The 26,066-nt window shown below is 43.2% G+C and overlaps 1 protein-coding gene across 8 annotated transcripts in view; it reads right to left on the bottom strand.

Moving 5' to 3' along the window:
* Ppp2r5c (protein phosphatase 2 regulatory subunit B'gamma) overlaps window positions 1-26,066 on the bottom strand; it is a 134,132-nt gene that overhangs the window by 92,169 nt on the left and 15,897 nt on the right. For 3 of the 8 annotated variants that reach the window (XM_048362687.1, XM_048362690.1, XM_048362689.1), the window contains exon 3: window positions 18,864-19,026. In XM_048362687.1, the coding sequence (XP_048218644.1) occupies window positions 18,864-19,026 (163 nt within the window). Of the gene's footprint in view, window positions 1-1,865; window positions 2,093-18,863; window positions 19,027-26,066 lie in introns of those variants that run through there. The other 5 variants (XM_048362688.1, XM_048362691.1, XM_048362692.1 and 2 more) reach the window with 5 other exon arrangements.

Genomic DNA, 26,066 nt, shown 5'->3' with positions numbered 1-26,066 from the left:
CTCCTACACAGTCATCAGCTCTCTGGGACAGGGGTTGTATGTTAGTCATTTTTACTGACCCTTGGCACTTGACATATAGCAGCCACTAGCCAGAAGTTAAAGTGACTAAGAATCTAAGAATGCAATAAATAAAATACATTTTGTATACTTCACATTAACATGCTTTCTATAAGAAGTTCTCAGAGATAAGCCATGTGTTGTTTTGAAATTAGAAACTGAATTAGAAGTTAGTTTTAAGTCCCTACAGGTTACTCCTTGAAAAACTCAAGTCTCTTCTTGTTTAATACACTTTACTACTTTTCTCTCTACAATTACATACTAAAAGACCAATAGGAAAAATCAATAACCTAAAAAAACAAAAAACTGGGTGCGATAAAGTCTTAGAATTTTAAAACAATAATAATGGGGCTTAAGATACAAAATCATTCTATTTTGGAATAATAATCCATAATCCAAAAAACCCGTACATTAGAAGTTCACTTAAAAAGCTAGAGGTGTCACACACCAAATAGGTTTATTTATAAGGTTACAGTTAATGTGGTAAAAAACTTCTATTTTATATGTAGTCAAACAATTATACTGCTAGCTAGGCAGTGTGTTCAATGAAATCTAAACAATCACTTTTCGGTTCTGTGTGTAGGTCCTGCAGCGGAACCTTCTAATGCTATTTACAGTTGGCCTGTCTCTTTCTGGTGCAGCACCAAACAATAAACCCACCACCACAGCCAGTCTTGCAGTTTGGCCACTGTGGGTACTGATTTCTACCAGCTTCATTAGAGGGGGTTTGGAGAGAGAAGCAGCGCAGTTTCTTCCAAGAGGCTAGGTATGGATGCGTCCACTGTCCCAGGTACACCCTGTGATCCTGGCCGGCATTTTAGTCACAGGGGCTGTTAGTCATCAGTCATCTGCCCACACCCTTCCTTAACATGGGTCCTTACTGGAGATTCAGACAGTAAAACTGCTTTGTGAAGGCACTGCCATGATATCACACAGTTTAAAGTGATGTGATAAGCCTTAACATTCACTTTCTTTTTCACTAAATTATGGACAAAAATTCACATAAATATCTTAAAATATCAACTAAGAGTATGTACAACACCTTGATGCCTACAGTTTAACAAATAATAATTGTTTTAAAGCTTAATTTCAAACCCCAAATATGTATAAAATGTAATTGCCAAAATAGTGATCAATGTATTCACTGAGAACATGTTGCTGTTAAAAATTTTAACATCAAATAGCAATAAAAGCTCTTGTAAACGCTACTATCCTATGAAAACGCTAACAACCCTTTTCTCTCCCCTAACAGGTTTCAGTATTTCAAAGCACAAACGTATTTCTCTTTTAGGCTTTGCGACAAGAATGAAAGTCCCTCCAAAGGAAGTTCCTTTCTAAACAATTCTGCATGTTATCTGAGTGCAATCCATCCTTAATTCAGAGACAAGTCCCTGGCAAAACCTTTGCAATATTAAGCAACACCGGTGTAACAGAAACTCCGGGAACGGACAACTTGGCTGGCTTGTTCGGCCCGCCTCTCCTTCCTTCCCCCACCCAATGCCTTCCCCAGGCAGTGACTTCACATCCTTTGACATCAGCACAGCTCCGAAAGGGGGATGGGAGAGAGGGCAGAAAGCAGAAAAACCAGCTTTGAACCAAGCATGCAAGGCCTCCCTCTAGTCTCAAATTCTGTAAGTAGTTGGTAAAATGTCCAACAGCAGGGCCACACCCCACATGCTCGGGTGAAGTCCACAGAGAAGTGGAGTGAATTCTGCTGAAAAGACTTCCTGCTTTTCCTATCTGAAGCACAATAGCCATTTATTAACTACCTCGGCAGGTTCCGGTCAGTGGAACACACAATAACTCACCTCGAATATGGAGAAGGGCCACGGGCTGGAAAGGCCCATTGGAGCTGGCCGCATCCACCACCATCCCGCTGCCCGCCTTATTACATGTCAACATCTAGACTCCAGCGGGAAAGGCGGTGCACTCCTTAAGGCAAGAAACCAGCCTCCATTTTAGTTTAAAAAAAAAGACAAACTGAAGCTCTCTGCAGCTGGAGGGAACTGGCTGGTTCGTGATGTCAGTGGGCCTGGAGCTCGCTGATTGGCCAGAAGCTGCAACTTAAAATGACACTAAAAAAAAAAAACTGCAAACGGAAAGAGCGTTCTGTTTGGCTGTCAGTGTGCACTAAAAGCCTGGGCATTTTCCGGCTTTCTGCAGTCTTCATTTCTCAATAACTTTTAGGCAAAGATCCTCACTCTTAGGGCCCAGGACAGTAGGCCATGGTTCCCGATCGGTCTGTAAACAAAGGTTTCTGAGAGCTACCAGGAAAAAAAAAAATAAGAGTGTGTGTGTGTGTGTGTGTGTGTGTACACTTTACATTTTAGCATTTCCCTAACTAGCACACCAAATCCATGGTACTTTCTACCACCTACATTTCTACTTCTGCATTTGTTAACTGCTGCATCATATGTAAGAGTCCAAAACCTAATATTTTTTAAGCAAATATTTATTCAAATATTACACAATTGAGTAGTTAAGACTCTATTCAACTTCCCCAAGTGAGAAGGCAAGTAATAAATTTTTAAAAATCAGGTTTAAAAATTATACAGAAAATGAAAGCTATATAATATTTAATAGTTAGAAAGTGTTACAAACTTTTTCTTAGCATAGCTGGATGTTAGACAAGGCATAAAATGGAAAAAAAGTATAAAATGAAATGCAGGACTCATTTTTGTGGCTTAACATATCGATGTATTACATGCTTTCATTTAAGCTCTATAGCCATCCAGGTGTGCTTCACCAGGAAGAATGTAGATTTTGTGGCATGGAGTCATATACCAGCACTTGTGAGGTTGAGGCTAGCCTGGGCAACTTTAGTGAGACTATCTTAAAATATATATATATATTGATTTTCATGGGTTGATAGCTATTAAGCTAAATAAGAAAAAAAATCCCACCCTTCCCCTACTCCTTTCTCCTAGAGCTGAAAATGCTGTAACATCCCTACAGCTGGCCGGGAAGTTATTATTATTGCTAGTATTGCTGTTTTTACTATTTTGAGGTGGTAGGGGCTGAACCTAGGTCCTCCGTCATGCCAGAAGTGCTCTAACACTACGCTACACCCACAGCTACACCCACAGCCGTAGCTGATTGAAAGCATCAGAGAGTAGCGCCTTTTCACGGTATTTGCTCACCTGCGATATTGCTGGCCTCACACCTGCCCAGCTGGCACTGACACCGGAAGCAAACATGGATATACAAAAAGAGCCTGTGCTTTGAGTCAAGGAACTAAAAACTTAGGTTTGTGGTTACGCACTCTCTGCTGACCGCTGGGTTGTGTCTGTCAGCAGAAGATGAGGGTGATCAGCTGTCACCAGGCCTTGGCAGTACTGAGGGCCAAGCTCATCATCACCTCCTTTGTCCAAGGATTTGGACACAATCAGGAACCAGGTTCTCAGGGGCTTGGTAAGAGTGGGGAGAGAGAAAGGTAAAAAGAAGAAGGTGAGAGAAATGGGGACAGAGAAAGAGCCAGGGAGGGAGTGCAAGGGGGAGGGAGAGGAAAAGAGAGGGGGGCTGGAGGAAGAGTAAGAGAGATCTGCCTACCACTACTTTCTGTGAGATGAGAAGAGACTGGATGTGCCTGTCCTAGGGCTGTGCTGATGAGCTGGAATATAGAAATCTTCTAGAAGCTTCATGTAAAATATAAGTAGAAGGCAAAGGAAAAGCAAAGACACTTTTTGATGTATTTTTCCTAATGATCTCAGATCAAAAGATCTCAACTTTATTAGTGATTTCCCCCACAGTCTTTTGAAATCTTGTGTGTAAAAAGTAGCTCTTTAAAGAACTCATAGACACCGGCCTCTCTCAAACAGAAAAACAAACTCTAAAATATAAATAAATAGAAACAAAAGAGAATAGAACAAATAAGTGGGATATTTCTGAATAGGAAGAATAAATACTATACATATGGTGGTGGTAATTTTTCCCTAAATGATTTATAGGCAAAAAATATTTCCAGTAAGATTCAGGTGGGCTTCTTTATTTTTCTAGGTAATTAACAAAACCATTCTAAGCCAGGGGCTGGTGGCTCATGCCTGTAATCCTAGCTACTCAGTAAACCGAGATCTGAGGATCATGTTTCAAAGCCAGTCCAGGCAAAAAAGTCCTTGAGACTCTTATCTCCAAAAGCTACTCAAAAAAGCCCCACAACTGACCAAAAAAAGTCTATTTAAGTCCTTCATATATTTGTGTGTGTATTATATACAAAATAATATAGTTACACAACAATATATGTATTACAATATATAAAATATACATAAATATACGTATATGCTATATATACATTTATTTATTTTTTGAGGGGGTGCCAGTCCTGGGGCCTGGGTGATGCCCCCAAACTTTCTTGCTCAAGGCTGGTGCTTTACCACTTGAGCTACAGCTCCACTTCTTGCTTTTTTGGTGCTTTTTTGGTGAGAAGAGTCTCACAAACTTTCCTGCTGAGACTGGCTTTGAACCACAATCCTCAGATCTCAGGCACCTGAGTCATTAGGAATACATGTGTAAGCCACTGGCACCTGGCAGATATATCTATCTATCTACCTATATATATTTGTGTGTATGTGTGTGTGTGTGTGTGTGTGTGTGTGTGTGTGTGTGTGTGTGTGCGCGCCAGATAGAAGCTAGGATTACAGACATGAGCTACTGGCACTGGGCTAAATGTAAAAAATTTTTAATTTTTTTTGTTTTGTTCAGTTGTGGTACTGCTGTTTAAACTCAGGGCCCCAAGCTTGCTAGGTAGACACTCTACCACTTGAGCCACACCCATGGCCTTTTAGTTATTTTTCACGTAAAGTCTCATGACTTCTCCCTCAAGCTGGCCTTGGACCTTGATCTACCAACTTATAGAAGTGTACCAACATGCCTAGCTTATTGGTTATGATGGGGATCTCATTTTTTTTCCAGCCTGGCTGACCTTGAATATGATCCTCTCAATCTCTACCTTCCAAGGAGCTGGGATTACAGGTGTGAAGCACCATGCCAGTCCATAAGTTTTTTAGTGTGAGCAACATCCCTTAGAGGTGTGGTTAGCACACACAAAATTTATAATTTAGTGATAGACACCTCCCTTTAGTTTTAATTAAAGTTTAGGATTTTGATTCATTTTCAGTTAATTTTGGTGGATATAGTATAAGGGCCCAATTTAATTCATTCTATGTAGATTCCAGTTTCCAGTAGCATTTGTTAAATGAACCTCTGTTTACCCACTGAGTGGTCTTACTTCATGTGCTAGGATTTATTTCCAGGCTTTCCATTCTATTTCACTGGCTCACATCTTTGTCTTTGTGGGAATACCACATTTGTCTTGAGTCTTACAATTCTTATTCTTTTCCAAGATTTGGAGTCCCTATGAATTCTGGATTGAATTTTCATATTTGGCAGAAAACAACGCCATCATTGGGACTTTGGTAGGTATTGCACTCAATATTAGATGACTGGTAGAGTCATCCCTTGCTGTATTGTGGTTCACTAGTTGTGGCCTTACTGTATGGCGGTTTAAAAAATATGTATCTGATTCTGTAGTGCAGTATGTAGGTACTTATGATTTTAATTATTTTGTCTAAAATTTTAAAACAATATAAAATATTAAAATGTGAATTCAAGCATATTAAACAAATATTAAACTGAAATAAAGGGGCTAGGAATGTGGCTTAGTGGTAGAGTGCTTGCCTCGCATGCAGGAAGTCCTGGGTTTGATTTCTCAGCACCACATGACAGAAAAAGCCAGAAGTGACGCTGTGGCTCCAAAGGTAGAGTGCTAGCCTTGAGCACAAAGAAGCTCAGGGACAGAGCTCAGGCCCTGAGTTCATACCCCAGGACTGGCAAAACAAACTGAAATCAAATACAGTAAGTATATTTCATCAGCAGATGAATATCGTACTGTATACAATGGAAATGCAGTAAGTTTGCCAACATGAGATCGTACACAGCACACTATTGGCTGATGGAATCGAAGGCGACTAACCATAGCACCATGTTCTGTATCCTGGGTGTTGATTGGCTTAGTGACCATACCATCCGTCTGTTTGCTATTCCACACTGTGTCTGTACGTTCAGCATCTCTCCTTGTTCACCTGACGTCAACATCTGGTCACTGCATGTAGCATTGCTCTGCAGTGTTGTGTTTTTGTGAAAATTTCATTAAACTCTGAATTTATTTCAAGCTCTACAATGCCACCCAAACTTTCTGCATCTCCTAAGGCTTCTGGCAGTGGACCCAAGCACCAGAGGAAGATGTTTACCACCAGAGAAAAGGTGGAACTTCTTGACATGTTAAAAAAAAAAGGCAAAAGCTACACAATTGTAGGCCACCATCATGGGATCAGCAAATCTACTGTTCACTACATAAAGAAAGACAAGAAGAATATTAGGTCTATGGCAACAATGACTTTTAACAAGACTGCAAAGAGGGTGGTCACTTCCCACAAGAAGGCCACTGTAAGGATGGAGTTGGCATTGGCCCTGTGGATAAATAACTGCAGGAAGAAGAATATTTCACTGGACACCAATACCATCTGGATGAAGGCCAAGAAACTTTATGACAGTTTTGCAGAAAGCACGAACATTCACGACAATGATGAGGATGATGACGCAGAAGCAGCACTGTCGAGTGCTTCTCCCACCAGACCAACCCCATTCAGTGCCAGCAAGGGCTGGTTTGACAAATTTCAAGGATGCTTTGGATTCAAGAGCATTTCTCTGCATGGAGAAGCTGCCTCTGTGGATAAAACTGGAGCCAAGGAGTATGTGAACATGTTCGAACCCATCATCAAGGAATGGGGCTATAGCATGAACAAGTTTTAAGAGATGAAGTCAGTAAGTGAAGAAGAGGATGAGGAACAAGATGAACTATATGAGTTGGGGAAGAGAGGAGGCTGGCCTAGCACTTGATTGTCTTGCAGCCATGGTCAGAACGGCCAAAGAACTTCAGCAAGTAGCTGAAGAATGGAACCCCAGATGCTTTGTTCATTGCACTTTGTAAATACAATCGAGAGTGGCATGTCAGTTTATAAAGCCCTTCTCACTCAGGCGAAAAAGCACAACAGCAACTCCCCATAACTATGCTCATCATTCAGATGAAGAGATCAGTTACGCTTATGCCTTTAGCAGAAACACAAGTTATGGGCCAGGGCAAGGATGCTGCACTACCTGCTGAAGTGCCTGATGGAGTGGTGCCTTCAGCTGCAATGCTCTTCTTGACTGTGCAGTGCGTTCATTTCACCATCATCATCTTCATCGCCATTCATCTTCACTGCGCAGCTACTAAGTCATGATCTTTATCATTCATTGTAGTACACTTCACTGGTGAGTACCCATCTAGCATTTTCTATGTTGTTAAAATCATATAGGTTTAAGAGCGTAGAAAGTGTTTAAGAGCATATGAAGTGTTAATAAGAGTGTGGGAAAGGTTAATGAGAGTGGGAAAGGTTTACGGGGGGGGGGGGGAATGGGAAGGTTGGTAAAGCCTTAAAAATATATGTAAATGGTAAAATAATATAATGCCACTACTTCGTGGACTTTTACATCTAACGGGGGGGTCTCTGGAATGTAACTCCCATGATATGTGAGGGGTCACTGTACAGACTTTCTAACAACAGTACAGTTTCAGCTTCTGACCTAGTCACACAACGAATCCTTCAGTTTGCTGATGTCTTCTTCATTTTCAGTATGGTCAGTCCCTAGGGACAAATGAAATGCCCCCCAAAACTCACTGTTGAGGGCTTGGTCCCCACAAGGGACACCATTTTGGGCGGTATGGAGATTTTTAGGAGGCGGGGCCCGGCTGGAGGAAGGAGGTTGCTGCGGGCGGTGTCTCTACTTGTTGTCTGAGGTAAGGGCCTGTCTACCACCTACTCCCCACCATTGCATTCAGCCTGGACACTGCCCATAGCAACAGAGCCCACCAGCCACGGACAGAAACCACGGGCCAAAGTAAGTCCTTCCTCATTCAAGTTGTTTCCTCAGGCATTTGCTACAGTGACAAGCATTCTAATATAATTTCTTTTAGGAGTATTTTGTTGTTTTCAATTGCGCCAGTCTTTCAAGTCCTTGGTAAGCTAATTCCTAAGTATTTTACTCTTTTTTTTTTTTTTTGGCCAGTCCTGGGCCTTGGACTCAGGGCCTGAGCACTGTCCCTGGCTTCTTCCCGCTCAAGGCTAGCACTCTGCCACTTGAGCCACAGCGCCGCTTCTGGCCGTTTTCTGTATATGTGGTGCTGGGGAATCGAACCTAGGGCCTCGTGTATCCGAGGCAGGCACTCTTGCCACTAGGCTATATCCCCAGCCCAGTATTTTACTCTTTTTGCAGCTATCATATTTGATAAATAATGTAAACTGCCTCAATGTCAAAGACACTCTCACACACGCATACACACATTCACACACAGTAAAAATTTAAATATCCATCAAGAACACTTACACATTTATAAATTAGAAATGTAAGTGAGAAAGGCAGTATATAAATTTTTTAGAAGCAGTATGCAAAAAAAAAAAAAACCAATCCCAAAATACCAACAATGGTCACTGTTAATGGTATGGCAACAAGTGACTTTTCTCTTAGAAATATCCCTGTGTGTTTTCAGCACTGCTAAAACAAGAACATATTATTTTTATGAGATTTTTAAAGTAATAGTTTTTGAGCTGGGCACTGGTGGCTCATGTCTGTAATCCTAGATATTCAGGATGCTGAGATCTGAGGTTGTGGTTTGAAGCCAGCCCAGGCAGCAAACTCCATGAGACTCTTATCTCCAATTAGCCACCAAAAAAAGCCAGAAGTGGATCTGTGGGAGAACACTAGTGCAGAGCAAAAAAGCTCAAGGACGGGGCTCAGGCTCTGAGTTCAAGCCTCGGGACCAGCACAAAAAAGGCTTAACTAACGGTTTTTAAAAAGGGATATAGATTAAGTTACAGAAAGAACAACCTTTAGTAATGAATGCTGCCTTTGAGATGTAGGATAAGAACAAGGAAAGACCTTTGATGGGAATCAAGGAAATCTGATACAAAAGAATTATTGTGACAGATAAGTGAGATCCTCTATGTGTAAACACATAAACAGTAGCTAAAATCGGACATGAAAAACTGAACTCAATAGTTAGGATGTAGAGTCCTTGTTTCAAAGAATTAGTTATAACTGCCAAACTTCTCTCATGGGCTCTGGGGGTAGAGTTTCCTGCCCTGATGATACAAGAATTACACACAGCAACCTAGGGGGTTCACAATGCTGGCTTATCACTTGCACCCAGCCATGTTACATCATGCTCAGGAGAGGCTGGGCGGGGGTGGGGGGAAGAGACTACCCTAAGCAACCCCAAGCCGGTTGTCTTGTTACCATGTTGTAAAGAGGGTGCATGTCACACAAGGATGTCACGCCCCCTGCTGAGGTGAAGTGGACAGTTGGTTTGAGCTGGCAAAAGTGAAATTCAGGAAACAGCAAGCATTGTGTCATTCAAAACACGGCTGCCAGGCCGGGCGCCGGTGGCTCATACCTGTCATCCTAGCTACTCAGGAGGCTGAGATCTGAGGATGTGGTTCAGTCAGCCTGGGCAGGAAACTCTGTGAGACTCTTATCCCCAGTTAACAAGCAAAGAGCTGGGAGTGGAAATGTGCCTCAAGTGGTAAGAGTGACACACTAGTGCAAAAGAAAAAATCTAAGGGACAGTACCTAGTGCAAGCCACAGTACCAACACACATACAAACAAAATGAAACAAAAAACAAACATGCTGCCATCCACCAACAGACTTTCAGAAAGATCCCCGAGTCACAGTGCTACTTACAGGACATCCACCTAGGCTAACTCCTCTGGGAAAGACTTCCTCTCTTGCTTCCCTGCTGGGCTTGGCAAGAGCTGTGACCGCGGGCTCTTGCCCTTGGCCCAGTGCCTACGCTGAGCCTGACACCCAGGAGGTGCCCTGTCCTGAGTGAACAGGTAAATGAATAAGTTGAGCAGTAATACCCAATACTGCCCTTCCATGCCTTACATCTGCCCCCCGTAACTCATAGCTAAGAAGGACATGCTGTCGAGTCATCTCCAGAACATTTTCCATGCTCTGAAACGGACCCTACTCCATGCCAGTTGCAGAAGGGAACATTGTCCAATCACCACCTGTGACAAGCATCACTCTCCTTCTCTCCTAGCTTCACAACAGTCTTCTAGAGATTTGCTGTACTGTAACTGGATTGCACAGGGCTTGAGTCAACATCAAGGATGGGAGCTGGCTGGCTAAGCACAGTACATCTTCTACAGGGAAACAGGAAAACAGCACAGTAATTGTCTATCTGCCTCTCTCTCTCTCTCTCTCTCACTCATTCGCTCTCACTCTCTCTCGGGTTTAAATTTAGGACACTATGCTTGCTAGGTAGGTGCTCTACTGCTGAGCTAAATCTTCCAGCCCTCTTGTGCGCTGGTTATTTTTGAGACAGGGTGTATACTTCAACTGGGACCATCTTATTTTTGTTTCCTGCCATAGTTGGGGTGACAGGTGCAGTCCACCACACCTATCCTCTTCTCCTGCGATGGCATCTCATAGATTTTCCTGCCTTGGTTGGCCTGATAGCACTCTCCTGATCTCCACATGCCTTACAGCTAGGATAACAGGCATGTGCCTGTCATTGGCTAGTAGGGTCTTGCCTCAGTCTGTGATCCTCCTCATTTCAACCTCTGCAGTAGCAAGGATTACAGGCATGAACCACCAGCAATAGGCTCACGACACATCCTCCCAGCAAAACTTCAGGCAGCATGGTAATCTTTGCACTAAGAGTTAAGATTTGAAAAGGACTTATCCTTTATTTTCTGGTCCCTGTTACTGTGTTGTTCCTTACTTAAACCAAGGTATGTGTAAAATCATCTCACTGATTTTATTTCTAGGTATTTTTCTGAATAAAGCTTAGATTTCCATTTCTAAATTTAGCTAAAGGTTCTCATTTTTAAAATCTCTTTGAGCAAAGTTGTAGGCAAATGAAATATATTCATATTTCACTGAAGAAGTTTTACAGCAATTAGCAGAAAGCTGGTGTTTTAAACCTGTGGCACCAGAGCTGTGGTGTGCTGACATCAAGATGGCCAGCTCTATTTTTCAAAAGAAAAGAAAAGAAACAACACCTGGAAATGACATGGATGATGGGAAGTCTTGATGATAAGAAATTTAACATAAAAATTTTCACTCACTTAACTTGTAGTTTAAAATAGACTTTTTTTTCTTTAGATCCTAAATACCTAGTACTCAGTTATGCTTAAGAGGCTGCCAGTGAATGCTGTTTGCCAACAGCAAGGACAAAGGGACAGGCACTAGTGTCCTGCAGATAGGAGTGATCCCGAGAGTGATAAACAGTAACTGGAGTGTTTCTCCATAGGCAGCTCCGCTCAGCACAGCTAGGTGGACCAGGTGAATGGGGCAGACCAGAGCTCCCACTGCTATAGCTTAGCACAGGTAAGCAGAACAGGTAAATGGGGCTTACCCAGGTCCTGTAGACAGACCTGGGCACATTTACACAGGTCATATCTGCCTCACTTACACAGCAGGTGGAGCAGGTAAACAAGGCCTACTCCAGATCCTGTATGCAGCCTGTGCTCACATACGCAACTCAGCACAGGTAGTCAGAACAGGTAAAGGAGGCCCACCTCAGCTCCTGTATGCTGACTGGCTCACTTTCATTCTTCTTGTAGGGGAGGTAAAGGGAGCTCAAGGCAGGCTGGGTCTGGACCATGGAGGGTAGCACTTAGGTCTCTGTGATCAAGGACAGGCAGAGGGCAGAGGGGTAGCTTTCCCTGATCCCTGAGACAACAGCATGCATATGGTGCTAGAAACATGTCCACCCTACAGCAAAGTGTGAAAGGGGAGAAGAGAGAAGAAAGGGTGGCCAGCTTTAGCATGAATAAGATCTGGTACCTTTATGATCTTGGGTGAGCCTTGAGGATGTCCTACAAGTGAAGTGAGACAGATGGAGAAGGATAAATACTATATAGGACTTCACTAATGAGGTTGTCAAACTCTAGTGACAAAAAGTATAGTGGCAACTGCCAGGGAAGAGGGAAAAAGGGATACTTGCTACTTCACAGGGCAGTTTTCAGTTGGGGATGATGTAAGAGTTCTGGGAAGACAGTGGTTGGGGGCTAGGTGCCGCATAGAGAATGCACTGAATGCCACTTATAAATGATTCGATAATATGTTGTGTATATTTTGCCACAATTTAAAAAAAGAAAAGGGGCTGGGGATATGGCCTAGTGGCAAGAGTGCTTGCCTCATATATATGAGGCCCTGGGTTTGATTCCCCAGCACCACATATACAGAAAATGGCCAGAAGTGGCGCTGTGGCTCAAGTGGCAGAGTGCTTGCCTTGAGCAAAGAGAAGCCAGGGACAGTGCTCAGGCCCTGAGTCCAAGCCCCAGGACTGGCCAAAAAAAAAAAAAAAGAAAAAAAAAAAGAAAAGGATAGTCTGAGCCAGAGTAGTGTGAAGATCTCAGGCATAGGGTGAGCATAGCCAGTAGAGCTGGTGGACTGTGCTGCCCCTGGAAAGGCCGGGTGCCACGTAGAGCAAGGTCTCTAGCTAGAGCAACTAGATGGAGTCTGACTCGAATAAGGGCAAGTGGCGTAGTAACATTCTCACACTCCATTCTTATTATTCTTCAAGAAAGAGGCAAAAGGCCAGCTTCCTGTAACTACATACACAATTCATCTTTAAGCAGGAAAAACACACACTTTTATGGCGAAACTTTCAATTATGTTGGAAAATAAACTACCATGAGTAAGGGTGGAGAATGCATTTTAACAAAGAGATCAGGATATATAAAATATTTAACTGCCATTCAAAAGCCAATCTAAGGAAATCCAACTAAATAATTTCCCCCAAATAATGTAGACTTCTTTTACCAAGGCCCACTACTTCACAACTCTGTAATGCTAGGTAGGAGCTCTCACTAATTGATGTTTAGCAACTACACTGTCCCATGATATCTTCCTGTTTTTTTTTCTTTTTCTTTCTACAACATCCATAAGAAACAAAGCCATGATTAATTTATTCTTCCCATAAGTCATGAAAAAATCATACTGGAGGCTGGGTGTTGATGGCTCACACCTGTAATCCTAACTACTCAAGGGGCTGAGAGCTGAGGATTGAGGTTCAAAACCAGCCAGGGCAGGAAAGTCCATGAAACTCTTACCTCCAATTAATCATAAAAAAGGGGGCTGGGAATATGGCTAGCCTTGAGCAAAAAGAAGCCAGAGACGGTATTCAGGGCCTGAGACCAAACCCAGGACTGGAAAAAAAAAAATCACAAAAAAGCTGGAAGTAGAGCTGTGGCTGAGGTAGTAGAGTTCTAGCTTTAAGTACAAAAAACTCAGGACATTACCCAGTTCCTGAGTTCAACACACACACACACACACACACGCAGAGGTAAAATGGTGATAAATGATGTTGAATGGAGACAAAATAGTCCAAAAAATAAATGAGCTCCAAAGGAGACGAATTTCCACAAATGTGGGAGCAATTCAAAGACTTACTAAGCAGTACCATGTACTAGTTATGAGGTGACCCTCACTAAGGAAGATTGATAGCAGAGAGAAAGGCACTTTCCCAGCTAACTCCTACAACAACCTTTCAACCCTATTTCATGGACACAAGGTCATTAACTCCATTATAATATTTCTGAAAACTAGGTGATCAATCCTTAACATGAGATGGCAATGTGAGAGAGATATGCAGAACCCTGTGGATTACTACCTTCAGGGGAGATCCCAGAGTGTTAGTGTATGCATCTTGGATTTAGATACCATAGTAAAACCAAAAACCACAAAAGAAAAATTACATACACAAAAAGGGAAAAAAATCCCTGCAAACTAGTTTCATATAGTAAATAGAGAAGATGCGTGTGTGTGTATGTGTCTGTGTTTCCATATTATTCTCTTTTTGTGTGTGATACTGGGTTTGACCTCAGGGCCTTACAATTGTTGGACAGACATGCTACCACTTGAGATACACTCCCTGACAAGAAGCATATATTCTTTAAAAAAAATTAGTAAACTGGCTCATTCTTGTAATCCAAGCTACTTAGGAGACTGAGATTGGTGGATTGTGTTTTGAGGTCAGCCTAGGCAACAAGTTCATGAAATCTCTTCAGTCAATAAAAAGCTGGGTACAGTATCTATGAGCCTGTCATTCCAGCTACACAGGATGTGTAAATAGAAGGATTGTGGTCCAGCTTGGCTTGTGCATATCTTATTCAGGGAAATCAGGAAAAAAGGGCTAGAAGCATGACTCGAATGGTACACCATCTGCCTAGCAAGTACAAAGCTCCGAGTTCAAACTTCAATAACACTAAAAAAGATAAAGAAAAAAAGAAAACTAGTAGGGCTGGGGATATAGCCTAGTGGCAAGAGTGCCTGCCTCGGATACACGAGGCCCTAGGTTCGATTCCCCAGCACCACATATACAGAAAACGGCCAGAAGCGGCGCTGGGGCTCAAGTGGCAGAGTGCTAGCCTTGAGCGGGAAGAAGCCAGGGATAGTGCTCAGGCCCTGAGTCCAAGGCCCAGGACTGGCAAAAAAAAAAAAAAAAGAAAACTAGTAAATGGAATCAGGCAATGTATTAAAATAACACACTGCAACAAGTTGAGGTTTATCCTGGAGATGCAAAGAGAGTTCAAATCCAGAAAAATTAAGTTTTTGGTTTTTTCCCCCCAGTCCTGGGCCTTGAACTCAGGGCCTGAGCACTGTCCCTGGCTTCTTTTTACTCAAGGCTAGCACTCTACCTCTTGAGCCACAGCGCCACTTCCAGCTTTTTTCTATATATGTGGTGCTGAGGAATCGAACCCAGGGCTTCATGTATATGAGGCAAGCACTTTACCTCTAGGCCATATTCCCAACCCCCAAATCCAGAAAAATCTATCAAGACAGCAGTTATAAAGTTGCAGTAACGTTTTACAGAGAAAATCCCCCTGTCCTTGGTAAGGGTCAGCAGTGGGCATGCACTTGCCCAACACTGCCCAGGCCATGTGGCTGCTCAGAGCTTTGCTGCTGGGGGGACCCTGGACACCGGCCATCTGGTGACGATTGTTTGCCAGGACTGAGAGTCCCTTCTGCATTGGACAAGGGAAAGATGAGACCATTTACCACAGCGGGAGAAACAGGATGTCTGCTTTCCCCTCTGTTATCTGTTTAATTGGCCTGGCTAGTGACGTAATCAAATTACAATGACTGGTATATATTAGCATAAGTATTAGTAATGACAGGACAATAGGAACAGACTCTAGTTAAAAAAAAGCATTACTAAGATTAATAAGAAAAATTAGTGAGATAATGATGGCATACAAAAATATTTAAAAACCAAATATCTTAAACTCGCTCTTCAGTAGTTTATGAATTTGAAGAAAAAAATAGAAACATTTCAAGTCCGTCTCAAGAGTACGAAAAACTATAAAGGATGTAGGAGTGACAGTAATAGAAAGGTAGAGATTTGAAAAAAATTTAAAATATCATTTCATTATGAACACCAGTTGCTCACATCTGTAATCCCAGCTACTCAGGAGGCCAGGGTCTGAGGATCAAGGTTTGAAGTCAGCCCGAACAGCAAAGTCCTGTAAGACTCTTTTTTTTTTTTTGGCCAGTCCTGGGCCTTGGACTCCGGGCCTGAGCACTGTCCCTGGCTTCTTCCCGCTCAAGGCTAGCACTCAGCCGCTTGAGCCACAGCGCCGCTTCTGGCCGTTTTCTGTATATGTGGTGCTGGGGAATCGAACCTAGGGCCTCGTGTATCCGAGGCAGGCACTCTTGCCACCAGGCTATATCCCCAGCCCCTGTAAGACTCTTATTTCCAATTAACCACCAAAAAAAGCCAGAAGTAGAGCTATGGCTTAGTTAGTAGCGAACTAACCTTGAGCCAAAAGTTCAAGGACAGCATCCAGGCCATGAGTTCAAGTCCCAGGATTGGCACACACACACAACTTTAGGATTCAAAGAAATGACCCCTCAGTGGACAAGGAAAACCATCTTGCTAGAAGGGTAAAGAATACCACAGAAGTGTTTTATCTTCCCCAAATAAATATGTATGCCAGTCAATCCTTATTTTTTCAAAATTAGATAATATTCTTTAGTCTACACACAGAAGTTATAGAACAACTGAGAAAGAATTATCAAGCAAGACTGGGGAGATCTACTGACTGATGATTGTGAAATGCTCTTGACATGTACACCGATTATGAAGAAAATTCCTGGAGCAGAGTAAAAGCTTAAGTGTGACAGAACATGGCCTGACACTCTTATGGGGTACAGCAAGAAAAACAGGAAACAGAAGTAGAGAACAGTAACTGGAGGCACAACTGACGGCTCTAAGGAAGAGGTCTGGGTGAGATTCCTTGGAAAAGGTAAAGGCTCACGTACCCATGAGCCTACCCTGGTGCCTGTCTGGGCTCTGACCTGTGAAGAAAAGGGCAGAACACATACCCAACATGCCCTTTTTACAGTGAACTTCCAGGTAGGATGGGTATTGGGGTGGGGCTTGGAATAGGAGGACTCAATAAAAGCTCTTTTACCCAGACATCCTTAGCACTCTTATTTGGCCTATGAGGAAACCAGGAGGAGTTACATGTTCCTACTTATAGCCAGGAAATTGGAAAGAGGGGTCACATGTTCTCGCTTAGCCTACCAGGGAATTGGAAGGAAGGGTCACATGCTTCTACTCAGCCTAAAACTGGAAGGAGGGGTCCTATGCACGTGATTTTTTCCCTGCATTCTTACCATCCGGATGATTGAGCCCAGGAGAGCACTGGATTAGGGATGATTTAACACCAGGCTCTGAGAACCTAGAACACAGCCTGCTTTCATAGATACTCAATACATATGTATTAGGAAGGGAAGACTCATAAAAAAAAAAAAAAAACAAGCACCGCACATATTCATCACAAAGCTAAAGCAAACACAAGTACTGTACAACACAGTGAATGGAGAACCTGGATTTCTAGTAAAGGAAGGGGAAAAAAAATTACCCACCCATCCATCCCTTCCTCTCTCTCTCCCCTCCTTCCTCCCCTGCCCCCAGTCATGCTGGGAACGAGTGTTCTCATACTGTGTGGTATGGAAGGCACTGCTCTCACTGAGTTCATTATCAATAAAAATTAACTGCAAAGGCCTTATGATTACAAACTTAAGATACCAAAAATGTCAGATGTTTTCTATATTTAGTGTAACAGTATTTTTAGCATGCATGAAGATTTTCAGTTATTCACATTTGACTTTACAGTTCTTAATCTGTTTTCTGAAAGTCTCCTGAAGGAATGTAGTTAGGGGAAGAACAACCTCAGATGCAAAGGGATGGCTATGCCATTTGGGGGAAATTCTAGGTAAAGAGCACTTTCCCCAAGTTTCAAATAATGAACCCTAGATGGAGATTACCTTCAAATGATGTATAATAAAGAAAGCTAAAGAATTTCTTTTTTTCCCTACTTATCCTATTCCCTCTGATATCTCACACAAATGTTAATCTCTCTCTCTCTCTCTCTCTCTCTCTCTCTCTCTCTCTCTCTCTCTCTCTCTCTCCAGTCCTGGGACTTGAAATTAGGGTCTGGGTGCTGTTCTGAGCTTTGTTTTACTCAAGGCTAGCCCTCTACCTCTTGAGCCACAACTCCACTTTTTTGGTGCTTAATTGGAGATAATAGTCTCCAGACTTCCTGCTTGGGCTGGCTTCCAACTATGATCCTCAGATCTCAGCCTCCTGAGTAGCTAGGGCATAGTGATCAGACACTGGTACCTGGTCTTCTTTACTTTTTGTTCAGATCAACAACTTGTATACCCCTACAGGATATTCTAAAGATTATATCTATCCCACCTCCTCTCCCAGGAACACTTTGCCCAGTGGCAGCTTACTAGCCAGTTAGGATATCAGTTGCTCATCTTCCCAATTACCATATAGGCAGCAAGGATTTTGTCTATGTGCACTGTTTTCTCACTATCCTACCTGGGGCCTTGCATATTATATGTTCCTCCTAAATATGAATAAATTAACAATTTAAAAAGATTTTCAAGGGTTAAATACAGAAGTTATCGTGTTTGACTACATGTATTGGTTTGACTTCATTCTGTGACAAATATTTGGCTCTTGATTGCAGACATTTTGCCTCATGATCACTTGGCCCCATTGTTATGGCTGCGTGGTCAGGCAGAGGCTCATGGCAGACAGGGCCCGGAGGAGCAGCGCTGCGTGCTTCATGGTGGCCAGAGAGCAGAGAGACAGGTGCTTCATCTCTTTAACATTAGAAAAACAGAAGGTTCTAAAGCGTTTATCATTTCTGTGCTTGTAGTAAAGAGTTTTAAGACAAACAGCAGAAAACTGCTTGAAAGAAAATTGGCAACCTCACAATAGGAAACATTTGTTTTGTTTTGTTTTTGGCCAGTCCTGGGCTGTCAACTCAGGGCCTGAGCACTGTCCCTGGCTTCTTTTTTGCTCAAGGCAAGCACTCTGCCACTTGAGCCATAGCGCCACTTCTGGTCATTTTCTGTATATGTGGTGCTGAGGAATTGAACCCAGGGCCTCATGTATATGAGGCAAGCACTCTTGCCACTAGGCCATATTCCCAGCCCCTAGGAAACATTTCTTATCTTTCTTAGTACAGCATACTTATTAAGTATGAACACTTTTTATCTTAATTGCCTTGCAATTTAAAATATTAGCCATGAGAAATGAATAGCATCCAATCTAAGAAACACCTCAGTTGAGAAAAGGATCTGAAGAAGGAATAAGAAGATAGCAAACTATTGAAACCGTAGTGCTTCCACACAAATAGTCAAAAATTTAACTTTTAAGAGACAAATAAAAATTACCTTTTAAAGATGGTAGTTTTTGCAGTTCTCTATTATTGCTGGCATTGAACCGAGAAGAATTCTGCCGTTTGTCTTTCTTCATGACTGGCTGAGGGACTGGTACTTTCATTTTAGATGTTGAGGGCTGGACAGATCCAATGCTGTTTTTCCTGTTGGGAGTCTGCTTTAGAAATAAAAACAGGAATGAAGATTTAAAATGGCTGTATTCATAGCACAATCAAAATATAGATAACACATACACAAATCTCGTTCTGGAACAGTGTCTGTGGTCATGCCATTGTAGACATGAGTTCTTGTTTGGCGCTGCTAGGCAATGGGGCTTATGACACACCTCTAGCAGTGTTCATCTGAGTGGTAGTCACAGACACCCATTCCTTACATCTCCTTCAGACTTTTGACTTCTAATTTTTTTTTTGGGGGGGGGGCGCAGTACTAGGGTTTGATCTCAGGACCTTATGCTTGCTTTTTAGGGAAGGGAGGGGTGGTTATTTTTGAGACAGGGTCTTACTTTGTGCCTAGGATGGCCAGGACTTCAATCCTCCTAGCCTGAAATCTGGCCTCGAAGATGACTCCTCAATCTCCACTTCTCAAGTGGCTAGGATTACAGGCTTGAGTTGTGGTGTCCAGCTCTTGAGTTCTAAGTTTTTTTAATTTATTATGAATACTATTATTTTCTTAACCATAGCTGATGTGGAAGGATAAATAATGACTTTTACAAGAAGGGTCATGCTGTATACCAGTGGCTCACATCTGTAATCCGAGCTACCCAGGAGGCTGAGATCTGAGGATTGTGGTTCAAGATAGCCAGGGCAAAAAAGTCCGTGAGACACTTAGCTTCAGTTGACAACTAGAAAACTGGAAGTGGAGATGTGGTTCAAGTGGTAGAGGGATAGCCTTGAGCAAAAGAGGTCAGGGACAGTGCCCGGGCCGTGAGTTCAAGCTCCATGACCAAAAAAAAAAAAAAAAGGTTGCATCCTAATTCCATGTGTGTGACTTTGTAGATATGAATGCGTCCAAGGTCTTGAGATGAGAAGATAATTCTGGATTATAGAAGGGCCCAGTGTCATCAGACAGGCATGTGAAGATGCTTACCGAAGCTGGGATGACTGAGGAGGCCCTCTGCCCAGGGGAGCCTAAAAGGCTCCAGAAGCTGAGCAAGACATGGCGACAACATTTCCTTTGGAGGTAGTGCAGCCCTGTCCTGCCTTCACTTTCCACTTCTGATCCCCCAAACTGCAAGCCAGGAAGGCTGTGTGCTATTGTAAGCCACTAGGGTTATGGCAATTTGTAAGGAAGGGGGAACAGGAAGTAAGTCTGTATGGAGGTGTACCTTGTGAGGGATGGGTAGCTCACCATCCAGCCCTCAGGAATGAGTACAGGCTGCCTACAGGCACTTTTCCTGAGTCAGGGAACTGCTCTTGCTCCTGGCTTCTCTATTTGTATGTGTCTCTAGGCTCCCAATTCAAACCTCATCACCATCATTAGGACCATATATTCCCTGTGGCCAGCTGCAACATAGCCATGAAATACTCAGTAGAGAGTCTGAAGAAATGTGTCGCAGAGCCAATAGAGGTCCTGTGTTCCACACCGGCCTGAGAGGATCCCATGGTGTTTCATCTGGGACCCCAGCTGACATAGCATCCTGGTTTGTTACCACCATGGTCCAGCAGTGACAGCCATGGCCAAATAGCCAGTGAAGATATACAGTGTGCTTTATTGTGCCCTGTCTACTCTGAGCAGTGGAGCTTGATTTTGCAAATGCACTTGAAGCAGGCCATCAAGCGCTGATCCAGAGGTGCTTCTCCCCTTTTCCTGCCCAGGTCCAGTCCAAGTACTCAGGAGCTTGGAGAGTGTACATATCAACTCAGGCTCCAAACTAATCTGCTCGCATCCTTGAATGAAAAATTTGCAAAGCAGTAAAAGCTGTTTTAGTTTTAATAAGCAGCTTGTGAACACTTGAAAAGAGCTTTCCAAGATGAGACTGACAAATAGAATTCTGACCTGGGGCAAGGAGTCTAGGGTCTCTTCTCTCTCCTGGTCAAAATGTACTTCCTTGAACTTTTGATCTGGATATCTACTATTGTCTGAATGTGGTCTTTTGGTCCCTGTTCCCAAAATGCACAAGTGTTGAGAATTTAGTCTGTAGGGTGGTGGTGTGGAAATTTAGGAGGTGGGGCCAATTGGGAAGTCTGTGTTATTGGGGGTGTGCTCTCACAAGAAGGCAGGACATCAGTATGGGACATTAATGCCAGGTATTCTGTTACACTGCAGAAAGCTGACTAACATATCTGTCATCCTTTCTATCCATCACAAAACCTTGAGACTCCCTTTCTTTAAAAAAAAACCATTGATAACTCACTTATTCACAGTTAGAACTTACCTGCTCAGCTCTCTTGGGGTACTCCTTAAAAAGTGCTAACGGACCCTCTTTTAAATATTATATTATATTGGCCAGGCACAGTGTTGAATCCTATAATCCCACCTACTAGAGAGGTGGAGAGAAGGAGGAATGCAGTTTACAGCCAGCATGAGCAAAAAGTTTTTGACTCCCCCATCTCAATCAAAAGTTTGGTGTGGTAGTGGGCACCTGTCATCTCTGCTGTATGAGAAACATAATAAGGAAGATCATGGTCCAGGTCAGACTGGGAATAAATGCAAGCCCCTATTTGAAAAATAAACAACAAGAACTCAGAGCATGGCTTTTAAGTACAAAGCCCCGAGTTCAAATCCCAGTACACCAAAAAATTACCTATACATGTATTCTAGTATATAACTTCCATCTCCTTTGCTTTCCTACAATGCCCAATCCAGTGCTATACACTTGGATAAACAACTTGTAAAGAGATGAATAGAAACAGCCCATGGCTGCTTGCCTACCCCTACAGGAAAATAAATTATGTAGCTTATGTAACCAAATTTTTAAGACTGGGATTTGGTGATCTGGCTAACCCCCCAAACAGCATCAAATCAAATCTTTAAGCAAGTCAGCCTCATGCTTAGTGACCTCTCCAGATCCTCCAGGTGCCTGCCTTCTGCTGTCTTCAGATCAGGGTGGCTGTCCCTACTTCTCATGTCACCTGGGTGTCGCTCCCCATTACAGCATGCTGCACTGTGGGCTCTTAGGTACAGCACATTGCAATTTTACACTCTCTGTCATGAGGTGGACATCATTTTTCCTGACAGGAATCATGAGCCCCTGACAGCTTTTCTGGGAAAAGATGCTGTGCCTTCTGCCACAGGCTTGGCATGGCTACAGGCCAAAAGCAAAGGCAGGAAGGAACATGGGAAGCAAGGCTGGAAAGGTGCAGGTGCCTTCCAGAATAGCAAGACAACTAGCCTAGGCAAGCAAGGACCTGGTCATCATCTGAAGAGCAACTAGAAGTCATCGCGGGAAGAGATCTGGCAGAAGAAATGACAGGGCAATGAAAGGGAAGCTGTTCTTTTCTTTTTACTTAAAAAAATATATTGGTGTTTACTAGAGTTTGGATAGACCTTGTGCTTTCTAGGCATGTACTCTACTATTTAAGTCATTACTCTTACCCAGTTTGTTTCTGGAAGACTACTCAGAGCTGGGTGCTGATGGCTCACATCTATAATCCTAAGCTACTCGGGAAACTGAGTCCAAGAGATGGAGCTTTGGAGCCAGCCTATGCCAACAAATAGAGAAGACTCTATCTCCAGTTAACTAGAAAAAAGCTGGAAGTGGAGCATGGTTCAAGTTGCAGAGTTCCAGCATTGAGCAGAAAAGATGGGAGAGGCTCTGGGTTCAAGCCACAGTATTGGTGCACACACACACACACACACACACACACACACACACACACACACCCTCAGGCTCTTGTGTGAACTACAGAAGTGGGAGGGGAGCCATCAGAAGATAACAGATAAAGATGATGGCCGGGGCAAGGCAGCATCAGGTAAATGTGGTGACTGACTCAGCTGAGAGTGCTGGAGGACAGGTGGACATGTGGGATGGGAAGTGGAAAACAGGAAGCCAGGGAAGATGCCCCACTTCTGGCTGGACAGTTGGACAAGCCATTGGGGTGGGAGAGAAGAGAGCTCAGGTGGGACTGCTTTGTCTGAGGTCCTACGCAGTAATTCCGATTCGCAGAGTGGGGGGCACACTCTGTGTGGGCACACTCGCCCACTTCCAGCACCGATTCTTTGTTTCCTGTGTGATGTAAGTTAGCAGCTGGGCTTTTGTTTCTCTGCTTGCTCTCGTAGTTATTGGCTTTCGACTCTGCCTCTGTGTCCTGGACCCCAGAACAGTCCTGCCTGTCCCCCGCGGGCACACATCCCTATGGGTGAGCATCAGCAATATCTACGTGGTACTGAAGTCTTGGGAATGAATACCAGCCTGGCAGAGGACAATGGGAGAACACAGGTAGAGGAGACAAGAGAAGAACGGAACTAGGCACTGAGGACTGGCAGTCTCATGGGAAGAACCCCAGGAGGGTGTGGTCTCATGGAAGGAAGGAGAGTCTTTCTGGAGGACAGCATCAGCCCTGACAAATGTGCCACAGTGCCCGTGCCAGGCTCAACAGCATGGGGAGGGTGCTGGGTGAAAGCAAGGTCCTTGAGCAATTCGGGGGAATGGAAAGAGCTCACACAAAGTAGGGAGACTTGAGCTCAGCCACACCCTTGAGAAATTCTGTTACAAGAGGAGGAAGGAGCAGAGAGGCCAGCTGTTGGTGGAGAGAAAGGCTGGATGTATGGGAAGGCTGGCGGGACAGGGCTGGCTGAGCTGAGTGGGAGCTTTGCGGCAGGGACAATGGGACAGGAGAGGAGAAGATATTCAGAGGCCTTGATGTCAGCAAGACTGGGGACTCTGTGTGTGTGTGTGTGTGTGTGTGTGTGTGTGTGTGTGTGTGTAAACAGTATGAGGTCATCTGTCGAGAGTTGCTGTAAAAGGATGTAAAGAAGGGGAAGGATTGAAAGTTGAAGTGATGAGAGAAGGCAGAAGAGGGAAGAGGACAAAAGCAAGGTGTCTGTTGAAGTGGGGTGGCTATGAACATGTGCTCTTCCTTAGATGCCAACACACATGCTACTGGTCAGTGCCAAGAAGGAGTACACAGAATTCTCCAGACACCCTGTTTCCCTCCCACGTGTCCTCTGGCAGTCGTTGTTGTTGTTATTATTATTATTTTGTGTGTGTGTGTGTGTGTGTGTGTGTGTGCATGCTGCCACTTACTGGGGCTGGGACTTGGCCTTGCTGGCAGTCCCTAGTTACTCTGCAAATACCAGTTTAGTTACCATCTGTGCCAGACACTGGCAGTGACCCAGCTGGGATTCTGTCCTGTGGCATCCAGGACTTGGAGGCAAGCAGGGAGCAGCTGCTCTAGAACTGCAGGCACCCTTCAAGCATCCCACAGTGTTGCAGCATCCTTGTTTCAGACAAGGAACCCACGGTTCAGAGTGTTTGAATGGCCCAAGAAGGTGAAGTTGAGAGGTACAGCAGACTCAAACCTCACTTATCCAACATTTCCACTTTCAGATTGCCCTCAGGTGTGCACCTGGACCACAGTCCTATTTTATTCTTTCAGGTATCCCGTTATAGCTGGGATGACATGGGAGCTCCACTATGCTTAGCTTCTTCCACTGGGATGGACTCATGAACTTTTCTGCCTGGCTTAGAACGACAACCTCAGCTTCTTAAGTAGGTGGATGAAGATGTTTGTCACCGCACCCAGGCATAAGTTAAGAAGAGGTCTACTTTATTTTTTATTATTTTTACCATTGTCGTTATGTTTAATGTACTAGGTGAATTTCCTTTGGCATACCCCCTGTGGTCACTGTATATGATTTTGATAGACTGGATATTGCATACATACTTATCTGAACAAGGGAATGAAAAATGAAGGAGGGTGTAACAAAGAAGACAAAAAATGTACTCGCTACCTTATTATGTAGCTGTACCCCCTCTGTACATCACCTTGTTAATAAAATTTAATTTAAAAAAAAAAGAAGAGGTCTCATAAACTTTTTGGCCTTGGAACCTCAGTCCTCCTAACCTCAACTTCCTAAGCAGCCAAGAATTCAGGCACAAGCCAACTTAACAACTAAATTGGAAAGAGCAAAAAAAGAATGGGAACTTACAAACAGCAGGAGAAATGCAGAGCAGCCAGGCACTGGTGGTTCATGTCTATAATCCTAGCTACTCAGGAGGCTGAGATCTGAGGATAGTTATATGAAGCCAGTCCAGGCAGAAAAGTCCATGACTCTATCACCAATAAACTACTCAGAGAAAGCCAGAAGTGGTGCTGTGGTTCAAGTGGTAGAGCACTAGCCTGAGCACCAAGTGGCTCAGGGACAGCACCCAGGCTAAGTTCAAGCCCCAGGACTGGCACATGCGTGCACATGCACACACACACACACACACACACAAAAGAAGAAATGCAGGGCACATACAAAACATAAAAATGTAATCTATATAGCTTATATGGATCTGAGCAGAGGTGATTTGAATGTTTGGTGTGATAATAGTATTTTGGTTCTGTTCAATTCCAAAAGCATGGAAACCAAAAGCAAATATTGATTAATGGAATTAAATCAAATGTAAAAAAATTTCTGCACAGTAAGAGAAATAACAGAGTTAAAATATAATCTCCAAAGTAAGAGAAGATATCTGCCAACTATTCATTTGACAGAGGTGTAATATCTAAAAAGCACACACAAACACACATCTACAACAAGAAATATAACTTACGAATGGTCACTTATCTAATAAGACTCATCTCAAAAGAATACAAATGGTTGATAAACATAGGAAAAGTGCTCAGAATCATTAGTCAACTGGGAAATGCACGTCAAAACCACACTGAGATACTATGTCACACATTAGAATGGCTCTTAATTAGTACAACCATAAGAATCCTCAATAAGCTAAAACAGATCTACTGTATGATCCGGCTATTCCATTGTGGGTATATATCCAAAGGAAATTAAACCAGTGGTCCAAAGAGACGCCTTCACACTCAGGTTCACTGATGTACTATTCACAAACGCTATAAAATAGAATCAGCTTAGGTGTCTATCAACAGATAAACAGGTACAGACAATACAGTATATATACCATGGAATATTATTCAGCTATTAATAAGAATAGAGTCCTAGTATTTGCAGCAATGTGGGAAGGCATTGGAAGACATTGTGTTAAGTGAAGTAAGTCAGAAACAGAGACAACTGCCACATGTTCTCTCTTGT

The sequence above is a fragment of the Perognathus longimembris genome, chromosome 14 (assembly GCF_023159225.1).
Source record: "Perognathus longimembris pacificus isolate PPM17 chromosome 14, ASM2315922v1, whole genome shotgun sequence".
In the NCBI taxonomy this organism is placed as follows: Eukaryota; Metazoa; Chordata; class Mammalia; order Rodentia; family Heteromyidae; genus Perognathus; species Perognathus longimembris.
The sequence above is the reverse complement of the archived record's forward strand: the minus strand, read 5'-3'. Positions and strand labels throughout refer to the sequence as shown.